Source organism: Pelmatolapia mariae, linkage group LG22 (assembly GCF_036321145.2).
Source record: "Pelmatolapia mariae isolate MD_Pm_ZW linkage group LG22, Pm_UMD_F_2, whole genome shotgun sequence".
NCBI lineage: Eukaryota > Metazoa > Chordata > Actinopteri > Cichliformes > Cichlidae > Pelmatolapia > Pelmatolapia mariae.
In genome coordinates this window covers 34,147,598-34,169,506 of record NC_086245.2, presented here as the reverse complement: position 1 = coordinate 34,169,506, position 21,909 = coordinate 34,147,598, and the positions used below count along the sequence as shown (strand labels likewise).

The window sequence follows — 21,909 nt, the reverse complement described above, 5'->3', positions numbered from 1 at the left end:
GACTGACATGTTTCATTTCCACGTTCATAAAGCTGCTATTGAACCTCACAGCAGAAGGAATTGGTTTATTTTTATTAACACTTTATTACCAATTTAAGATTAGTTTTGTAGCACCGCTTTTCTCTCGATGCCCAATGGTTTGTCAGAATTGCTCTGAAGCAGATAGGAAGTCTTTTCGACGGCCTCTCCAAACTCACATGCCGGAATTCTTGTTTCAACCACCACCTGGGCCGCATTTCGCTTGGCCTGCTGATACGTGTCAGCTGCTTCTGAGAGGCTACCCCTCTGCCAGGGGGTTCCCAGCACACCCTATGTTTAGGTGTGCTGGGAACACCTTCCTTACCAAAGAGGTGATGTTGTATGCCCCAATAGCCAGCCTCAATAGCAGGGATTGGTCCATCAGTGCTCTTCCTTTAACCGCAATCAGACACACGATGCACCCAACCCTAACACCGCCTCCTGCTGGTGGTGGACCTACAGTGCCCATGCAGCTTCTGCAGGCTGCACCTGGCCAGGCCCCATGGGCTAAAGCCAGAGGGCCAGGCACTCTCCGTTGCACTCCCTCCCCAGGCCTGGCTCCAGGGAGGACCCCGGTAACCCTTTCCCAAGCAGGGACACAGGTAAGTAAGTAAAGTGTATTTACATACACCGACCTGAAGACAGAAAAGCTCATGAAGTTTTGTTACTCATGGGAGTCCATTGAATCACTCATTGTCTGCCCCCTCACCCAGGACCAATTTGCCTTGGGATACCCTCGTCAACATAGCCTCTGAGATCACGGGGCACACAAACCCTTCTACCTAAATAAGTTAGCAATTCCCGAAGGAAAAACTGGCGTTTTACTCACATGGGGTATAGTGGGGGTGGGGTACTGCTGACATCAACTGGGGACATTGTTGGGCAGAGGAAGAAGTATTTTGAGGACCTCTTCAACACCACTAACACGTCTTCTGTAGAGGAGAAACAGTCTGAGAATGAGGAGAACAACTTGCTCATCTGTAGGGACGAGGTCACTAAGGCTGTTAATCTTTCTCTTGTGTTCCCCTTGCTGCATAAAACATGGCGATAGTCCTGGCACTAAACAGTGTATACTATATTTCTCTGAGTGTGCCGGGGACCCCGTGCTTGGGGTGGACCAATTTTGGGGTTTGAAAGCCACAGAGAAAATGCGTCTCAGCTGCTCCGATACTCCTGACACATATGGGATCACTACAGGTTTTCTCTTAGGCAGTGGTTGTCCTTCTCTCCTGGATCAGCTGGAGCTTTCTTACGCGCCTTCCCAGCTTTGATAAAAGTCCAGCTGGGATAACCACATTTACTCAGGGCCTTCTTGATGTGATGTTCTTCTGCCTCCCTGGCTGCTGTGTCTGTGGGGATGGCCTGATCCGTATGCATTGGTTTACGGTACACGTCGACTTTAAATGTCCCCCATTACTGATGGGAATTTCACAGGCTATCCTCCCTGGTGAACTTGATGTGTTTGTCCACTGAGATAATGTGATCAGGGAATTTCAGTACGTACTGAGATTTGATTAAAATGTCTTAAGGAGTGGAAAAGTTATTTTGAATTTAATGGCAGGAATATGCCAGACAGAGCCATGTTTACCAATGTAAGCACTTTGGTGTACCTTCGGTTGGAAATGTGCTATATAAATAAAGTTGTATTGCATTGTAACGTGTGTCACCTTCTCTTCTTCAGCAGCTTATAAACATCTGGAAACTGAAGAGCCCAGTTGCTGGACTTTGTTGTAAAATGTGAGAACTTGTAGAATAAAACTTGAGAATGTGTCGTTTTTACACACTTGTGTTTTAAATTTACAGTTACAGAAAAAAATATGAAAGTACTGAGGAAGACTCTTTGAAGGAAACTTACCATGGCTCCCTGTGGTTGTCAGTCCAGCATGGTGGACCTCTTGGTCTTCTGCCTTCTGATTGGCTGACCTCCACTTCTCCAGTTCCTTGAACTTCCCCATTGTTCTGAGTACTGGAGAGTCAGACAGAGTGCTGTCACACGAGTAATTCTTATGTTGGCAAAGAGAAAGTACCACTTATAATCAATTCTGATCATTAACGAGAACTTAATGGCCTTGTAAAGTTAAAAGACACTGTAGACCCTTCAGCACGACCCTTTAAAAAAAGTGAGTGTATATATATGTTTGAGTTTTTATGTATAATTTGGACCCTGTTCGAATTAAAGAAAGTCTAAAATGAATTCAAACTTGTGCACCCAATTCTTGTTTTTAATGTCATTAATAATGTATGCTGTACAATCTCTCCACCCTGGAAAAAAACAAGAAACAAAGAAATCACTAGGTAGATTTTTTTTGTCAAGTTTTAAATCAGCAAACAAATTTTACTATCAGACAGATAACCCAGGTAAGTACAAAAGGCCGTTTTAAAATTTCATTTATTTCATTTATTAATGGGAAAAGCTGCACGTGCCTTGGTATAAAAAAGTGATTGACCCTTGAACTTAATAACTGGTTAAGCCACTGTTGGCACTCACAGCAGCACAGGAACAGAGCAGGAGGGAGGGAACGAGCCAGGGGCAACAACAAGAGACCGCATCGACACTTTAGAAAGGTATAGTAAAGAAAATGGGTGACACCAAGAAAAGAAGTAAAATCTTTAACCGTTTCAATTATATTGACAATACAAAGGCAGAGTGTAGAGTCTGCAAGAAAAGGATATCATACAGAGCCGGCTCCACATACAGCCTGCACAGAAACCTGAGAACTGTCCACCCGTCAGTGCAATGGGAAGATAAAACACAGTCAGTTGAGTGTGATATTAATGAAGGTGCCAGTGTGTCTACTGCAACTGCTGCTGCTTCATCTACAGCATCATGCAGTACACCACCACAAGCACCTAAACAACCCAGAGCTCTATGAGACGGTTTTTGCAGAAGTCTGTCAGCCCAGCAAGACAGAACTCAATTGATGAAGAACTGGCAAAAATGACTGCACTTAATTTCCAGCCATTTTCAGTTGTGGATGATAAAGTTTTCAGGAAGTTTATTCATGCACTGAATCCTATTTTATATTGCTGTTGATAATAAATTAATTAAAGCAACAAAACAACCTGAAGTGCCGCTTGGGAGACGAAAGAGCCGGTTCTTTTTAGTGAGTCGAACCAAAAGAGTATGTTCTCTAAAAAGAGCTGGAAATCCCATCACTGCAATACACAAAATATTTTTCTCAGAATTGTTAGGGATGTTTTTTGGTAAATCTCAGATGAGCCTTTGTGTTCTTTCCGGTTCTTGCTTCAGTAATAACATCCAAAACAAAATAATAACCGCTCATATCTACTGTTACTTTTATTACTAACTTTAATATCTTACATCTGCCACTGACGTTACTCTGGCGATCTCATAGATGGCGACATTAAGTCTTTAACACTTCAGCACAACTTCAAATTTGGAAGTGTTTTTACGACCGAGCGCAGACGTCAAGAACGACGGAAAGACGGTTCTTGAAGGTTCGCTGGTGTTCAGATTAAAGGTGTGGTAACGGGACAGCCTGCTAACGGTTCTTCTGCCTGCATTCGTGCATGTGAAACGCATGACACAGCACTCCTGGCTTTGAAAAAGTCGCAGCATCAGTCTCCTGCAGGGGCAGAATACACCCGAATACACCCCGCTGCAGTCTGCAGAGCATCCGCACTCACGGCAGGCTTGGTGGTCTCCTAAAGCTACTCAGTATATTCTGGAAAAAAGGCGACACAGCTCAGGTAAGAACGTTCACTGCAGTCATCGGAGGTGTTTGGTTATGGACACTGCGGGTTTTTTATTTTTCTCATTTTGTTTGTTTGTGCTTCCCTTTTCTTTTTTTCTTCGTCTTTATAAATATATAGATATATGCATATCAGTGTAAGTTAAATACTGTGATGTGTGGGAATGTCCAAAAAACTAGGCAGTGTGATGTTATTCTCATGTTGTGGTGCAGCCTCTTCTGGAGCGGTGCCAGATCTGACTGCGGTCCAGCGCAGCCCAGCTCTGGGTTTATTTTTAACTGCAGAAACACCGAAACATCATCATCAGTGTCTCTGTAGGCTACACATACATTCATACATCCTTGTGCTTTTCGCTGCGCAGTCAATAATTTAAAGGCTCGATCTGGAAAATGAGTCAGCGCATGAATCTTTACGCAGCGATAATCGCAGATTTGCAGTCTGCCGGTAGCTGCTTCGCTCCTTTGCTGATCCATCAGTGTTATTACTGCTCAAAGTCGACCCTGTGACCTTGACAGAGACAGTCTGGAGACATTTTTAGTTTTATACAGGGGACAGGTTCACTGATCTTTTAGTGGAAACAGTAAAGACTTGATGATTTCTTGATGTACCCTAAATTTACTAATACAGTAATCGGAGAGTTTCAGCTTTGCAGTACTTTGCAGGACCTGATTGTGTCTACAGTCCCTGAGCAGCCAGTAGGTGGCTGCACAACACCTCCAACTAGCAGACATGAGGTCAGGATAGAAGGCAAACAAAAAGAACATGGAGTCCACACTGACAGAGGCCAGAACATCTCAGTGCAGCAGCCCGTCCAAGTGCACTGATCGTAACACGGGACAGCACGCACCTGCAGCTGTAGCAGCAGTTTAAAAAGTAACACCACGTGCTTAATGGACACAGACCTGCTGTTTAAATGTGATCATTTTTTCTTTTGAGTCTTTTTACTTTGACTCAGTCTTTTCTACCTGCTGTTCTGTGCTGTATATTGAAAGCTGTTGTTCCCCGTCAGCAGCAGGATGGCTCATGAAGAAAAGAATCCGCTGCCTCCAGCAGGGACGCTCTCTGAGGGACAGCAACAGTCCCTCTTTAAGATGGAGCCCAAGACTCTAGGGGTAAAGAAAACCATTCAAAGTCTGTGACGTGTACATAGGAACAGATGTCTGTTTATACAGAACACATGGGTATTTTTAAAGCAATATTTGGGGACATATTCAGTGCATTTTTCCTCATGAAGAAGTTTCAAATGTATTGCATGATGTGCTGATGACTTTTTCTGGCCACTCTTCTCAGGCAATCCAGATTGTTATCGGGATTTTGATCCTTTGTCTGAGCGCGTCTGTGCTCCAGGTTCACGAAGTCCACTTTACCGGAGATGTGGCTCTCTTCCTCATCGTTGTCATACAGGTCAGTGTGGCGAAAGCTCCAGCAGCTACTTTTAGATTTGGTCAGGTCACGTCATCTTTTCATGTTATACTCATCAGCTGCGTCTGACTTCACTGTAATGCACCAGGTGACTGTGTCTGGGTCAGTGCTGGTCCACAGTGGGAGGAGACCTACTCTTTTCTGGGTGAGTCTGTGTCTCGCAGTCTGTGCCATGCATGAAAATGCCTTTCTGCATTCAAAGTCAGCAAAAACAGCTGTTCAGGGTTCCTTGGCAAGTTATATTTTTAGCATTTCTGTAGCAGTATGTAACTATATTTGCATTGCATAAATTCTTTTCTTCAGTCTCTTGTACCCTGTGCAGTCTGATCTTGTTTTGTAATAATTTAGTTGTCCTAAAAATGATCTGCTTTTTAAATTTCTACTTGATTTATTATCCTAAAATCCATTTCTAATCGGTGTATTTTTGCCATTTATTTACATGCTGATTTAGGATCTCTTAGTTAGTTTTGGGGGAACTTTAGATATGTAGTACTTTACAAACAAACCACTTCTCTTGGGTTTGTTTGTGAACCAGCAGAAAAAAAGGGAGTGGTTCTGTTTGTATTTAGGACAGAGGTTTTCTATGGATGAGGACAAGATGCATCCATAATGAAAATAATCATTTTAACCAATTACCAGCTCACAGCAGTGTAGACTTTCAGCTTTAATTCAGGGAGTTTTATGTCGGGTGTTTAAGAATTACAATAACACAGGTCTACAACCAAAAAACTGCACAGGATTTTCTGACTGTTTCATGTAGATTGAAACCGGGAAAAATAATTTAAAAATTCCATCTCATCAGGTTTTCTTGCAAAACTCATGTTTTTAGTTTAATTAACAATTTCCCTTTTTAAACTGATTAAAAAACACATATCCAAAAATTATTTCTTATATTAATTTCATATTTCTAAGAGCGAGACTCAAGAGAAATGCAAATGGAAAATGCGAGGAGGGAACCAGAGGATGGAAAGCAAAAGTGTGTTCAGAGCATCAAAGAGAAGAAGAAGGTTTCACAGACAAAAAGAGTAAATATGTAGTGTTAAATATATCATGAAGGAATAGGTTTTTTTTCTTTGTTCAATTGTAAGAAAAATTATTTATAGTTAATTGTAATAAAATATTGATTTTTTTCATCACTGTTGTGCTTTTTTAATGTAAACTCCTCACGTTTTGCAAAAAAAACTGTACGTGGTGGAGGGAAATGGAGGTCATTTTTGGATTCAGCACCTTGAAAAACATCAGGTTTGCCAAAAATAACAACAACTGAATTTGAAAGAAAACAACTGAATTTAAAAGAAAACAACAGAATTTGAATGAAAACAACAGAATTTGAATGAAAACAACAGAATTTGAATGAAAACAGTGGAATTTGAATGAAAACAACAGAATTTGAAAGAAAACAACAGAATTTGAAAGCAAACAACGGAATTTGAATGAAAACAACGGAATTTGAATGAAAACAACAGAATTTGAATGAAAACAACTGAATTTGAATGAAAACAACAGAATTTGAATGAAAACAACAGAATTTGAATGAAAACAGTGGAATTTGAATGAAAACAACAGAATTTGAAAGCAAACAACGGAATTTGAATGAAAACAACAGAATTTGAATGAAAACAGCGGAATTTGAATGAAAACAACAGAATTTGAATGAAAACATTGGATTTTGAATACAAACAATGGAATTTGAATGAAAACAACGGAATGACGAATGAAGGAGAACAAAGCGACCGGCATCTGGATAAAACTCCTCACGTCAAACTGAAATCAGGGCTCTAATACATGAAAACGTGCATGAACATGTTATCAGTGTTGTTAAGGAGGATACTTTAAAGGTGGAGTGTACTTCCCATTTGGACAGTCACATTCAGAAGTGATTCAACTTGACGTAGCATAGTAAAACATTAGCCTTACAGGTTGTGCTTGGTTTGTGTATGAATAATACGATTGTTGCTTGCAGGTGAAATGTGTCCTGGTGCTTCATCTCATCAGTGCTGCGTTTGCCACCGCTGCCCTGGGTCTAATGTCCAAGCACCTCCCCTACCGCCAGGACTCTTACCACTGTGAACACTGCCGTAAACTGGAGCTACATGCTGTGGTATTGTCTTTAAATAACAACAGAGAGAAGCTAGTAACACATAAACATTTATTTAATGAGTGTTCCTATTTTAAGGCTGAATATTAACTATGTCTTTGATGACACTTGTCTGCTGTAAAAATGTGTGACACTCTCTGGCTCTGCAGCACACAATGTTACACTTTGGTTAGGACCAGCATCTGCAGGACATCATAACATAATATCATTAAGATGTACTTGCAGTTTCTCAAATACAAACTGTCTTGCAAAAACATCACAGTGTTGCTGCCAGCAAAGGCTTGGGGCTAAGATGCTGGGATTTGACGTTTTTGCTGTCTTTGGGATAAATTTGTCTTGCCTGGTGCAAGACTGAAACAATGTTTGCAGGACATGCTGTAAAGATATTTATCAAAGAAAGTCCAACTAGAAAAAAAGATACAGTAAGTACGTTTACAGTCATCTCAGCAGCCATTATCATGGCAGTTCCTCTTTTTGGCATTTTAAGTGTTGAGGTTTTTCATGTGATGTCTTTGAGCATTGATCGAGAACGGCCTGCTAGAGCAACTGCTTTTGTTGGGATATCCGGTGGTTGCCAGGGGGTCACTGACCAGTCTGAACTGACCAGTATTACTGACCAGTACTGACCAGTAATGAACTGAATTCAGATGTTCCACAGGTGTAGAAAATTAAACACCTATGCATGCAGACAGCTTCTACAGACATTTGTGATAGGATGCCACCTGTGTAAGACGTCCACTCATGAAATTTCCTCATTGTCAACTATTTATTGTATTATAACAAAGTGGAAGTGATTGGGAATGACAGCGACTTTTTGGAGAGTCAACTGCTGCAGACCTCCAAACTTCATGTAGTTTCAGATTAGCTCACGAAGAGAGCGTAGAGAGCTTCATGGAATAGGTTTCCATGACCAAGCAGCCGCATCCCACCTTAAAACCCAAAGAGCAACGCAAAGCATGCGATGCAGTGATGTAAGAGCGGAGACTGCAAGCCAGGCCAGACCTCACAAATCTGCTTCAGTAGAAATGGTCAAAAATTCAAACTTCACTTGAATTAGATTCAGCTGTCAAGTAGGCTGTAGTAGATTTAAGCTAGTGACAGAGCTTGATTGGCTGATGGTAATTTGATTAATTTGATTAACTTTAATCCCTTCCCTTCTTTTAAGTATTCTTATTCATCTTTAGGCATGAAAAGATGAATAAGAATACTTCAGAAAAATCCTGACTGAGGTTGTCATAATTCATGCATGACAGGGTTAAATAACAATAATTACAATGAAACACGTCACACATCTATAGTAACATTAAACGAGCAGCGGGTGGCAGGGTGTGGAGTGACACATCAGTGTCCAATGTAGTGGTTTATGTGCAAGTATACCATCAACACTGACACAAATACAGCTGTAACTGTAGTGACCACTGTGCGTGAAAGGGTTAAAACAATTTTGAATTCTTTATCCACAGTCACCAAATTCAATGTACATTCCTGTAAAAATAATGAAGCAGGAGGTGGGTGCTGGTGGATGTTAATGTTCAAAAAAGTGAATCATGACAGTGACTGATTTTCTTATGTTGTTAAGTTTAATATGTCCTATGTTAAACTACAGCAGCAGCTCATCACACATTCCTGTACGTGAAATTTCTGCCCATTGTATTTTGTGTTTAAAGTGCTACATGTACTCTTTCAGTACATGTGTTAGAGACCTTAGACAATATTAAAAGCATTTTTTGCTTGGTGTACCTATGGTAAGGGGAATTTTTTCATCATACTATTAGCAACTATTTTCCCAGCGACTGCCATCGACCTCTAGCAACCACTTGCCACATTTGATCCTACATCGTCACCATAATTGCCATCCAAAATGGCACGAGTTAATGTCACGTGGTTAGTGCAAAACCTCAATAAATGCATGTGAATATGAATAATATATATCACTGTCAAAGGACTTAGTATTTGGTGACAGCTCAGTAATAATAAAATAAAGAAATTGCACGGCTCGCTTCCAACACATCCTTTTGTTCTTCACCTCCCTGTCACGTGTTCACAGTAAAGGAACTGCTTCTTATACAGCACTTTACTCAAAGCGTACTATGCAACATGCCACTAACTTTGCATGGAAACATGGCAGCACCACTGGGCAGTTTGGTCAAGTTTACTGCAGGATAAACTGCTTAGTTTAAAGTATTGTGGTGAAGTTTACACTAATGGGCCGGTACACGACCGTAGCAGACATCAATTTATATTTAAGGTTGATACTAATTAGATTCACTCACTGAATTCGACCTTTTCTACTAACTTTATAGTGTCCGGAAAATCAGCCACACAGCTCATGAAACATCTGCTTATATCTTGTTGAATTCAGTGGAGTAAATGCACAAAAAGTAGTGACTATCAGGTGATCACAGCCTCTACATCTGATCTTCCCTGCCTGTTTCTGTGCTGTGGATCTTAAAGCTGATACTGCACCTCGTTGTTAAATATCAACAGTGGCTTTTTGATGAAAACAGGATGTTGGGGTGGTGCTGGTGGTATCGAAAATACAAAACAACAGGGAAATGCGGCTCATGTTAAGTTGTTGATTAACAAGAACTGGACTCTCACGTCTTGTAAACAGCATTACTGGGTCTCTTTCTGAGAAACAGACTGTCTTCAACTACAAGACAGTACAAAAACATCACACATTTGCAGAGTCACGTCACAAAATCAGTTGCACCACGATGTTGCTGAGTTGCGAATGGCAAAGAGGGTCTCTAAGTTAAAAGATATAGTCTGTGAATGTGGTTCCAATGTTTTGAATGTGTTGTAGAAAATAGGGATCGCAACTTTTTTACACGGAAGATTTTTGACCACATAAAACTGTCACATGGCCACGTACATGGATGATGCATGTAATGTAGCATACGCAGAGCTGTCGGCAGGGTATAAATGTAGTTTTCCTTTAATAGAATCACATAAATTGATAGTTGACCCTGCAGATTTTTAAAAAGGAGACTATGTTTCTTTGTCTTTACTGTCCACTGCAGCAACATTGTTTCAGGAAATGCACCGGGCTGATCGAGCAAAAGTGTAAAGTAAGTGACAGACTGTTGTTATAACTAATATTTTGGACTGGTTAAAAGTCGTGTCTTTGAAGTGTGCATGTAGAAGATAGACATATATTTGGGTCAGACAAAAGATGTCATTTGTTGTTTTTGTTGTTTTGAACAATCACTGTCACTGAAATAAACATGGTTTTCTGATCATATATGTTCACACACGTTTCTCTCATATATCTCTAGCTATTGATTGATGGTATTCTGGGAACACTGGTTATATTCCTGGTGCTTGAGCTGCTAATCTGCATCACTGCCATGCTGTTTGGACTCAGCGTCCTAGCTGCTGGTGGCAGCCAGGTAAGCCTTGATACCTTAAAGCAGGAGTGGGGACCTCCAGGCTTCAAGGTTTTAGATGTGTCCTCAATCCATCACAGCTGATTTAAACGGCTAAATGACCTCCTCAACATGTCCTGAAGTTCTCCAGAGGCCTGGTAATGAACTAATCATTTAATTCAGGTGTTTTGACCCAGGGTGAGATCTAAACCTGCAGGACACCGGCCCCCGAGGCCTGGAGGTCGCCACCCCTGCATTAAAACCTAACTGAACAAGAATGCACCCACTAGTTTTTAAGAGCTGATAAATATGCATTCATGTTAGAGCATTTGCCCTTAGTTCAAAAACTTACCTGGTTTTCTCCTTAAATCTGTGAATCAATTTAGCATCATGTCATTGTTGTGGTTTGACTCTGATGAAATGAAGAATCGTAAATGCCACAACATCACAACAGAAATGTATGCCTGTGCTGCAGCAGGTGAAACAACAGAGAAATCTTTGTGGTAATATCTGGTTGACTTAAGATACAAGATGAAACATCAGATTCCACGGAGCTGTTTAAAGTTGGCCTTTTCAAAGAGCAACATGTCATATCTATGTAAATGTGTGAATGTGTCGTACAGGCTCCCAGTGAGAGACCCGTCTATCCACAAACTCGCCCCCCACCTGTCCCAGCTACGGAGACTGTTCAGGCCGTTCAGTCTGCTCGAGCTGCTGCTGAGCCAACTCAGGTAACATAACACCTGCGTGTAATACAAGGTGGCACCTATAACTGAATGAGCCTGCTTTTGGTGACAGCATTAAGAATGACTTCCAGATTTCGATGCATAATCGCTGTGTGATTGTATGCATGAATGTAATCTGTGCATAGGTTAAAGGTGCTGTATGAACTTGCATGTGCATATATATACTTACAGATGTGAATGAGGCTTGTAGCGAAACACACTTTGAGTGCTCAGCCTGCTGTTGGTGCCTTTACTGATCTGGAATAAGAATCTGATTTATGATCGTCACATCAGATTTGAACCCCAAGGGTTTTCACCTCGTGCCCTTTAACCTTCTTATTTATTACCTACAGTATGCTGATACATACACTGACATCGGACTGCTCTCTTTGTGTCAGCAGGTGGCTGTAGTTGTGACAGAACCTGATTCAGAGCAGGTAGAGGACATCTCCACCCCACCCACTGAACCCCAGGTGGAGCCAATAGAAACCACAGAACCCTGAGCTCAGCGCACAGAGCTCACAGTGGTGTCATGTCAGTCACAAGAGACGGCTTACATCTGAGTGTCAACAGGGAAGCCATATTCCGTATGTTATGCATTTGGAAAATAAATGTGAATGTTTAACAAGTTTCTGGCATGTTGTGATCACAGCATCAGTGTTAGTGCTGCTGTCCCTACAGTATACTATGATGTAGTTGTGAAATGGAACAGTTTTATTACGAATGTTGACATGGTAGCACTTTATAATAATATCACACTATTAAGCCTTATTAAGGTATTAACAAGTGATTAATTCATCATTTACACAGCATTACTGCTCCGTAGTATGCCATTTATACTTCTATCAATATCAAAACTTTACACAACTTAGTAAATCAGTAAAGTTGTGAAATATAAAGAACAGAATTGGTCGATATTATAAAAGCAGCGATTTTAGCCCACTGTCTGTAACACTGTGTTAGACTGCCCCAGCACTCTCATCCTGCTTGTAACTCAGGGTTTCTCTCATCAGCTGCTGACGTGTAAGCCTCTTACTTACTTGTGCACTGAAATGTTCTCCAATGAGAACTCAAAGAGAGAAATATCTCTAAAAATATAACGGTCTCATCATTGTTTATTGTTTTTGGCAAATTAGGGAATAAGATGAGGTTTTCATAAAATCCGAGCAGTTGGAACTCGTTAAATCCACAGAACAGATATGTGTATCTCCACAGTTAGCTTAGCAGATCAAATCTATCTGACACTGCTTTCATGTATGGCTTCTTAGTCCTGTTGTCACTCTTTGTTCAAACCACTATAATATAGAATTAACTGTAAATGAATGTATGAAAATTTTAATCTCACTGAAAATAAAATTACTGCTGCACAGATAAATCGCTCTCACCAGTCACTAAAGATTAGCTTGAAATGTTGAATTGTTACTAATATTTTTTTTTTTAGCACAAATCTGCTGAATCCAAAGCGGGGTTGTTCTGTCGAGTCTACAGATTGTATATTAATGGAATATTAACCACAGCCTTGTCTTTTTTTTCTATATAATTTTGAGATCATTGTAAATCTTCCTTAGCATGCACACATAAGGCCACAATTCTGCTAAATAAAGTCAAGCTTTGTTTTATCTTTGTGTGATTATGTGTAATTAAATTCATGTTTGTGTGGAGAGCTGAATGTCGCTTATGGTAAAAAACAAGCTAGACAGTGAATAAAGTTCAAATTAGCTAATGTAGTTTATGAGACTAGTGTCCATCATACTCTTGTGACATAATGTAACAATAATATGGCCAACATTAAATTTATTGCATTAATATGTGGAATATAATTAAAAATTAGAAAATTAATTAAAAAGTGACATTTAACTCAGCGCTTCAGTAAAGATTCAAGGTGCATTCAGTAATAATTTAGCAGTATTACACAGAATAATCTGTAAACTGGGCCACATTAGTACAGCGTAAGCTTCTTTGTTACTTTATCCACACAAATATGGAAAAGAAAGTTTGCTATACCAAATATTATTTTGTCTTCTCCACCACTACCTGCATTCCAAATATTGTACAGGTCTGTAGTTTAGGTGCTTAAATAGCCGTGTATTTTATTTGAAACATGTCTGCCAACCCGAAATGATTACAGATCCATCCTGGCCCCCTCACTGACACCTTCCTGGCTCCGCCACTGTTCATGCTTAGAAAACATTAGCATGAATTCTGTCTTACCTTTGCTGTCTCGCTTCCAAAACTTAAATCCAGCGCAATTAAATCTCATTAACTGAATAACTCCATTTCCCACAATGCCTCAGAGCAGAGACGTTTCACTTGAGCAGCACCAGTCTTTGCACAGGTAATATCCATTCATGGTTTTTTGGTGTTTGTTGTCTACTGCAGCATATTTTCAAAGGGGTGAGATGCTATAAAATACAAAACACATTTAGGCATTTTTCTGTGTTGAGTTACTTTGGCACGATAGCATCCACTGTAATATTTGCACCTCTGATGATTAGATTACTGCTTACACACAGTTTGTAATTCATACTCCATCTCACCTTTTCTTGTAATAACTTTACATATGAAAGTAATATTTGATATGTCACTTTACAAAGCTGCAAACATGAGCAATTTCTGCATAAATTACAGAAAGACATAAATTATTAATAAAAAATCATATGACTAAGTCGCAACAGAGATTTTCAAAGGCTAAATGAATGAATATTTGAACATCTTCAGTTCCATGACAACTGCACAGCTCACTAAGGAACATTAAATGGTAAATGGACTGGTTATTATTGCACTTTCAACTCTGAGCTCTCAAAGTGCTTTTAATTTGCCTCATTCACACACATTCATACATGTACATTTTTCTATATGGATACGTAAGTGCTGTTTATATAACATTCACACACATTCATACTCCAGTGGATGTGTCAGAGATGAACTTGGGGTTAGTATTTTGCCCAAGGATATTTGACATGTAGACTGGAGTCACAACTGGCTGGAAGATACTGGCTTCAACTGATCTACATTGAATGTACTATCATGGAGGTCGGCAATTTGAGGCACACAGCCACAGAGTTAATGATTTCTTCAATAAAAAGCGGTCCCAAGTAATGTGGGTCCAGTTTCTTTGACATGCATTTGAGAGGACTGTCCTTAGAGGACCCAGACTTTCTTGCCTTCCACATACTGTTGGGCTAGGGACCTCATCCAGTCAATGAACTGGTGGCTTTGTTCTGTTGTGCGCTGGAGGAAAGCATAAGATTCCCCGGCAGTGATGTTGCACTTGTCGGGTTGCAAATTTTGAAGCCAACATGAAAGCCTTATCCAGCCAATGATGTGCAGATCCTGCTTTGTATATCCCATTAAAATCAAAAATATCCTCTAGAAAAGATTAGAATTCTGGAAACAGTTTATTAAACAGAGTCATATGAACAGCAAAACAGTACATGACATTACACAGAACAGCAAGACAACAGATCACAAAGCAAGCAAAGCGAACCTCAGGGTGTAGAGGCTGTAAGCACAGACAGGAAAAAGCTGGTGGGGGCATATCTGACGCTCCTTTATAAGGAGTCAAACCTCTCCTAAACACCAATCACTTTTTTATGAGTCCTTTTTGACCGTTTTAGGGCCAAAGTGAGGTCATGAAGTTTAAACTTAATTTGGCAGTTATGCTTGGATTTACATAATATTAAGTCTACATTGTTAGAACCCCAGCCGCAGTGTGATTCTAAAAATGTCCTGTGGAGGGCAGTATTGAGCTTAGTGTGCCGCCCATTGTAACAGAAGAAGCCGACGACTAACAGGCAGCACCGAGGAGCCGGTCCACAGAGGGACGTTCAACAATTCTCTGAGATTTTCCACGTACAATAATCAAAACGTCGTACGCAATGAGGTATCCGAGTGTAGCTCGTTGGCCAATGTGTTTTAAGTCGAGTACTATCAAGTCTTTGAATTCTTACCTCGTACCTGTGCTACAAGCTAGCTCTGAGTGCCTGATAGAGCCAGTTAGTGCCTTCGTAATTTAAAGCCAGTGGCGTGTATTGTCTGAAAGCTCGCTGCTTTCCTTTTTTTCCTTCAATGAATCCAAAAGTCCGAGGAGTGTGTAGCAGGAGCTTCCTCGGTGTAGTGAAGGCTACAGTAGTACACATATGTTAGCATCCATCCCGTTGGCTAATAGCTACCCTGCTGGGACGCTCAATGAAACAAATGTGCTGTGGCTCAGTGAAGCAGCGCTGATGTGGTGCATTAGTTTCTCTACATTGAGTCGTTACATCACAACATCGTTACATGTTGGCTCAGTCGCCAAACGTGGTTTGTGCACGCGCTAACGTCAGCTGTGTTGTGTTTGTGTCCAGAGGAGACCGCGGCAGAGGCCGAGGCGGCCGCTTCGGGGCCCGCGGAGGACTGGTCCAGGGGTGAGTTCTCTGCAGTCCCGCATACTGTTGCTCCAACAGCACCAGTCACACACACGCTGTACTGTGCTCCTGCCCCTCTGCTTATTCCACTACACAGAAGCACCCCTCAATGTGTCAGAATGTAAATGCTAACATCACTACGCTTCATTTTTCTGTTCCTGTTCTCAGACAACAGAACAACTGTGAAATCTTGGCTTGAATGTTGTGCTTTAACACTGCCAACCCCGGTAACTGGAATGAAAACCGCTAACACTGCTGTGTAGCCACTGAAATACAGACCCTGGAACTGCAATGTTGTTTAACCAAATCTGACAAAACGTTATTTTTGTTTAGGTACCGGCCATTTGTCCCACACATTCCATTCGATTTTTATGTGGTAAGTATGTGTGGTGGTGGGAATTAGAAACTTTTCAGCAAATTACAAAGCAGCAAGACGTCAGCAGTCAGTGTATAATAATAGTATAGAGTGGTTCTAAAGGAGCAATGCAAGTACTCAAGCAGACTGTTGTTTGTCACAAGTGTGAGATGGCCTTCCCCAGAGTGAAGCCTGCACCTGATGAGACGGCTTTCAGTGAGTGTCTGCTGAAAAGGAACCAGGACCTGAGCCCCACCCCTGCAGAGCAGGTCAGTCCGTGAGCCTGCACTCACCCAGTAGCCGTGCAACTCACCTGCTGTTTTGCTAATGTAGTGTGCTGTTTAAGTTCACTTACACAAACCTTGTTCGTTGTCCGTCAGTCTTCCATCCTGTCCCTGGTCACAAAGATCAACAATGTGATCGACAACCTGATTGTTGCACCTGGCAATTTTGAAGTGGTGAGTCCAACATGAGTGAATGAGTCGTAATGGCTTCAGTGAAGTCCACTCGCTGCTTGTGTCACTGGTGTGTGTGTCAGCTGTTCTCTCAGAGCTGAACTGAAACATCAAGACTGTTTAGAAACAACACTGAATCACTTGAATGCAGTTAGGAGTATCCAGTAACAGTAATCTGTGGACTATACAGCTTCATTTTCATTGGACAGATTTCATATTTATATTATAAGCTAATTAATAATAATGGCTTTCATGTCAGTGATCTTGTACATGTCGACTTGTAGCAAATTGAAGAGGTGCGTCAGGTGGGTTCCTACAAGAAGGGCACCATGACAACAGGACATAATGTTGCTGACCTGGTTGTAATCCTCAAGATTCTCCCTACATGTGAGTAATTTATGGCACAATTACACTGTCCAAAGAGAAGTTGCTGCTCAGGCACACATCAGCCTGGGAGCTCGGAAAGAAGAGCATCTGGAATTCTTTGGGTTTCTTGAAGACATTTCATCTGAGAAGCTTCTTCAGTTCTAAGAGAAATTGGTGGAAAGTCCCAGATTTTTCATGACGCTCCCAGTAAGGTTTCAAATCTGGGACTCTCCACCAATTTCTCTTAGAACTGAAGAAGCTTCAGAACCTAAAGAAGTCCAGACGCTTTTCTTTCCAAGCTCCTTAAACTACGATGAGCTGGATGACTGAGAACCTTCACAGACATCATTCCTAAGCCTTTTTAATGCTGCACGTTGCGCTGCTTCTTGTCACTTGGATAATTTGGCAACTTGTTTGCAGTTATTAAAGAATCTATGGTGATAAAGTCTCAAAGTAGAATCTGTTTATTTTAAATCCATAAAAACAAATGCACCAATGACATCAGGGCTTCAATCTTGGTTTTCGAGCCACATGTAGTTTGGGCTGTAACCAGATGGGTTCTGCTTGTATGTGACAGTTCTCAGTTTGAGCAGGTGTTATTTTCTGAGTTTCAACCATCAGTGTGATGTTGCTTATAGAGACAACCTGAAAGGAGGTGCTTCTAAAACCTTTGATTGTCCTTTGTATCGATTGCTATTTCATATAAAACCCTATTAGCACTGTTTGTTGTTGTGTGGGTTGTTCTTGTCCCCTTTGTGTTGCGCTCTGAGGGTCATTGTTCTTTACAGTGGAGGCTGTGGCTGCCCTCGGTAACAAAGTAGTGGAGACCCTTCGCACACAAGATCCTACTGAAGGTAAACAGACTTGTGGTGTCTGAATAGCTGCTTTTGTGTGGGCGAGTCCTACTCCGACCATTTCATGTACTAAATATTCAGAGTTTTCATTCAAATTTGATTGATTTAGTAAATGTTGTTTCTTTTTCAGGATAAAAATATTTGGTTTAATACAGTCATTTGACTTGTTGGCTGTCACACTAACCAAAGCTTATAACCAAGTGCTTATCAGGCTTGCAGCTGTAAAACGTGCCTAACACAGTGCTTAACTCCTCTCAGTGCTGTCCATGTTGACCAATGAGACTGGCTTCGAGATCAGTTCAGCTGATGCTACAGTGAAGATCCTCATCACCACTGTCCCTCCTAACCTGCGCAAACTGGACCCCGAGCTGCACTGTGAGACTTTTTACTGGGTCTGGAGACACAAATTTGCACAGTTGGCCAGTCTTGGTACAAATGCACCGCGTGTAGCACTGTGGTCGTTTAAAAAAAATGAATGTCTTTTGTTTCTTGTCTCCTCAGTGGACATCAAGGTGCTGCAGAGTGCCCTCGCCGCCATCCGTCACGCTCGCTGGTTTGAGGAGAACGCCTCTCAGTCAACGTGAGGAAAAGTCGTATTTTACCTGGTCTGCTTTCACAGTAAAAATACAAATAAGCTCACTTGAGCTTGGTTTGTTTCACATGTCTAATCTTTAGAGTCAAAGTATTGATCCGCCTGCTGAAAGACTTGAGGCTGCGTTTCCCTGGATTTGAACCCCTGACGCCCTGGATCCTAGATCTGCTGGTAAGTTCCATAAATGATGTCCTCAGTGAATAAATAATCCATGTCCACAACGCTGAAGTCCTTATTTATTGGAAGGACATTAAACGTTGGTTTGTTTCATAAAGCAGTGAGTGTATTCCCTCTCTAGGGCCACTCTGCAGTGATGAACAACCCCTCCAGGCAGCCTCTGTCTCTGAACGTGGCCTACAGGTCAGTTGTCACTCTGCTCAGATTGCACTCTTTTTTTCTAGTCGCTGTGGAAGAAATGTTTCTATTGTTGTTGTTCTTGAAGGCGCTGCCTGCAGATGCTGGCTGCTGGTCTCTTTCTGCCTGGCTCTGTGGGCATCACTGACCCCTGTGAAAGTGGAAACTTCAGAGTGCACACAGTCATGACTCTAGAACAGCAGGTAGATCTGCTCAATGCTTTTTATTCCTGCAGGTCACCGTTTCTTATTTGTGCCAAGCTTAATCCTGTCTGTGTGGAACTGGAAACATGTTTATGTCGCACTTAACACAATACAGAATATTCAGCACTGAAGCTCTGAGCGATGATGTGATTAACTGGAAGTGTGTTTGTGCAGGACATGGTGTGTTTCACCGCTCAGACTCTGGTGAGGGTGCTGTCTCATGGAGGCTACAGGAAGATCCTCGGTCTGGAGGGAGATGCCAGCTGTAAGATAACATCATTATTCTCTGTTCTCTGTACCTTAACATGGAGTCTATAGTGTATGGGCTAAATGAACAAACACCTGATTTCTCAGTTTAAATTGCACACGTTACAGCTGAACTATCTCTAGAACACACTGCAAATGCACACATCGCGTGTCAGGTAATGAAGGAGTGACCCACACCTGTCCACTGAAAACACCTTTGGTTCTTTTTTAACATCATCTAAGATCTGTGAACACCTCCTCCAGTACAAGTGTAAATAAACCATATTCATATTTGATAAACATTCTAAATAACGTTTGTCAGTGTCCATATTTATAACTGCATGTTTATGTAATATTCAGTTATGGACAGAAATGTACTCATAATGAACGTCACTGTAATTTTGGGCTTTTAAAGACCCTAACCCTTTTTCTAGGCTGGACACAGCATTCATCTTTAGTTACACAACTTTGAATTTATTTGGGATTTTCCGTTTGGATTATTTTGGAAAGCCCATAAAGGGTCAAAATTATAAACACAGGCTCACAGATGTACACATGCCTCCACTAATATTTGGTCAAACATGACCAGATCCTTTTGGTAGCCGTCACCAAGCTGCTAGCATCATTCTGTCTGGATAGTTGGGGTAACTGGCAGGGCTGATTTAAACGTGTTGGTTCTGGTGATGTAGACAATACATCATGAAGGATTATCACAGTTAATTTATCTTATCAGAAAAAGACTGCATGTAATTGTCAGCTTGCCCCTTTTTAATCATAGTCTGATACCTGACTCTGTGTTATGGTAACATTTATGGCAGGTTTTAGTGACTGTGTACTTTATACAAACTAGAATATCTTATTGGATTAAACAGATATTGACAAAGCTGAACTTTGAGCCAATAATTTTCACTTGAAAAAGATGCTAAACTGTAATGTTAGTTCTCAAAATCTGAGCCTCGGTGGTTTCTGGATTATTTCCTGTCAGGTAACAGTTTGACACTGAGTCTGAATAACCTCATCTTATATACAATTGTTTGAATTGATCTTGGACTTTGCAGTTGCTCATAAATGGCTCTTGTCTGAAAGAAGAACAACAATATCCACGTCCATGATAAATGTATGTAATCTAACCATAACTGTGCATCTTTCCTACAAAGCCACTGTTGAGCTTTGCAGGTCCTGCGATGAAACACGTGTTTGCTACAGAGCCTGACAGAATGTAACACAGACCATCGAAAGCCCAGAAACACACAATGAAACAGTGACCGCTGTGCCTGGCCTGGTAGTTTATTGAATCTAATTTAAAACGAGCGCAGGTTTATTGTAATAAGTGTGCAGTCAGTTGTGAATGAGCAGGAACAGACTTGTCTCAATTTCAGCATGAAAGGTGAAGGAGCCAGGCAAAAAGAAGTCTTCTGGGACAATCCCAGTTTAGAATGAGCATTTTTACCCTCGTGATTGGGTGCAGTCACTGACACACACTGACACACACTGACACACACTGACACACACTGACACACACTGACACGGGACTCAAAGAGTGTAAAGTTTGTTTTTCTTACACATCCACACTTAAAAGGCTGATCAGGTATTGGGAAGGCTGGGCGCTGTGGACAACAATATGATGACTCGAGGACAAGGCAGCCTAGGACTTTAAAATTTCCACCGTAGGAACATCCACTAAAACTCTTGGTATGTTTGAATTTCAGTGACCTCAACCGTAAGGTCAGGGTCAGAGGTCAAGTTTTCAGAAAATCACTCAGGATCTACTCGGGCTGAACAGCAGCATCTCATGTTGAGGTGCGATTGATAAATTGTACCTGCTGTAAAATAACATAAAATAATATTGTGTTTCTGCAGACCTAGCAACAGAGATGTCAACATGGGATGGCGTGATCGTGACTCCCTCAGAGAAAGCCTACGAGAAACCTCCGGAGAGGAAGGAGGAGGAAGATGAAGCTTTGGAGGAAGGAGGGGACGGAGAAGATGAGAGCATGGAGACACAGGAGTAACGAAGAGGTTCGAGCATCACCAACATCCACTGCATTGCAAAGGATGAATGCTCAGTTGCATTTATCTTAAATAGCTGAGTCTCCCTCATCATATGGCTAAAATGTTCATCGCTGTGTGTTCATTTTGACAAACACGACCTCGCTCTGTTTTCTTCCACAGTGAACGTGGGTAATTTATCGTCCCTTCAGCCCGACCACCGTATACTCTGAAAGACCAGCAGCAGAGGAGTTCGTACGACAGTCACTGGTCCCCTCGTGTGTCCCTGATTTCTTTTTCTTTTTTTTATAAATAGTAATGTTGGTTTTGTTTGTACTTCCTTTTTGTAACAGTTGACATAAACTTATTTCTAGTTTTACCGAGTCTTCTGTGTCCTTTGCAAAGATGAAGGTGAACTGGGAAGAATTAACATGCAGGTCTGGTCACACGTCTCACTCATTACAATTAAACTTGTAGGAAGTGAAATCTATGCAAAACATATGTATGTGTGTGTACACACACACACGGTGGGTAAAATAAGTACTGAACACATCACCAGTATGTTTCTAAAGGTGCTATGACATAAAATTCACACCAGATGTCAGTAACAACCCATCCAATCAAACCATAGATGTCCATAAATTATGTGTAATAATGAGAAATGACACAGGGAAAACGTATTGAACATGGTCACTGAAATGTATTTAATACATTATACAAAAGCCTTTGTTGGTGATGACTGTT

The 21,909-nt window shown here is 41.1% G+C and overlaps 2 protein-coding genes across 5 annotated transcripts; both read left to right on the top strand.

The window, feature by feature from the left end:
- The first annotated feature begins 3,369 nt into the window (after nucleotides 1-3,369).
- On the top strand, nucleotides 3,370-12,948 carry LOC135933324 (uncharacterized). 4 transcript variants are annotated; one of them, XM_065471459.1, is made up of 9 exons: nucleotides 3,370-3,729; nucleotides 4,745-4,844; nucleotides 5,023-5,136; nucleotides 5,243-5,299; nucleotides 7,118-7,255; nucleotides 10,276-10,323; nucleotides 10,531-10,644; nucleotides 11,244-11,351; nucleotides 11,744-12,948. In XM_065471459.1, exons 2-9 carry the CDS (start codon nucleotides 4,749-4,751, stop codon nucleotides 11,846-11,848), a joined length of 780 nt encoding a protein of 259 aa, XP_065327531.1. In that variant the 5' UTR covers nucleotides 3,370-3,729; nucleotides 4,745-4,748; the 3' UTR covers nucleotides 11,849-12,948. The 4 variants fall into 4 exon arrangements, with proteins under 4 accessions (XP_065327531.1, XP_065327532.1, XP_065327530.1 ...); XM_065471460.1 differs by having other exon boundaries at nucleotides 4,742-4,844; nucleotides 11,747-12,948; XM_065471458.1 differs by having other exon boundaries at nucleotides 4,742-4,844.
- Nucleotides 12,949-15,112: 2,164 nt separating this feature from the next.
- On the top strand, nucleotides 15,113-21,544 carry ilf2 (interleukin enhancer binding factor 2). The gene is made up of 15 exons (XM_065471444.1): nucleotides 15,113-15,228; nucleotides 15,692-15,751; nucleotides 16,085-16,127; nucleotides 16,271-16,375; nucleotides 16,487-16,564; nucleotides 16,846-16,948; nucleotides 17,716-17,781; nucleotides 18,040-18,156; nucleotides 18,283-18,361; nucleotides 18,457-18,544; nucleotides 18,672-18,733; nucleotides 18,816-18,930; nucleotides 19,105-19,195; nucleotides 21,037-21,195; nucleotides 21,349-21,544. The coding sequence occupies exons 1-14, from the start codon at nucleotides 15,224-15,226 to the stop codon at nucleotides 21,186-21,188; spliced, it is 1,164 nt and encodes a 387-aa protein (XP_065327516.1). The 5' UTR covers nucleotides 15,113-15,223; the 3' UTR covers nucleotides 21,189-21,195; nucleotides 21,349-21,544.
- Nucleotides 21,545-21,909: the final 365 nt, after the last annotated feature.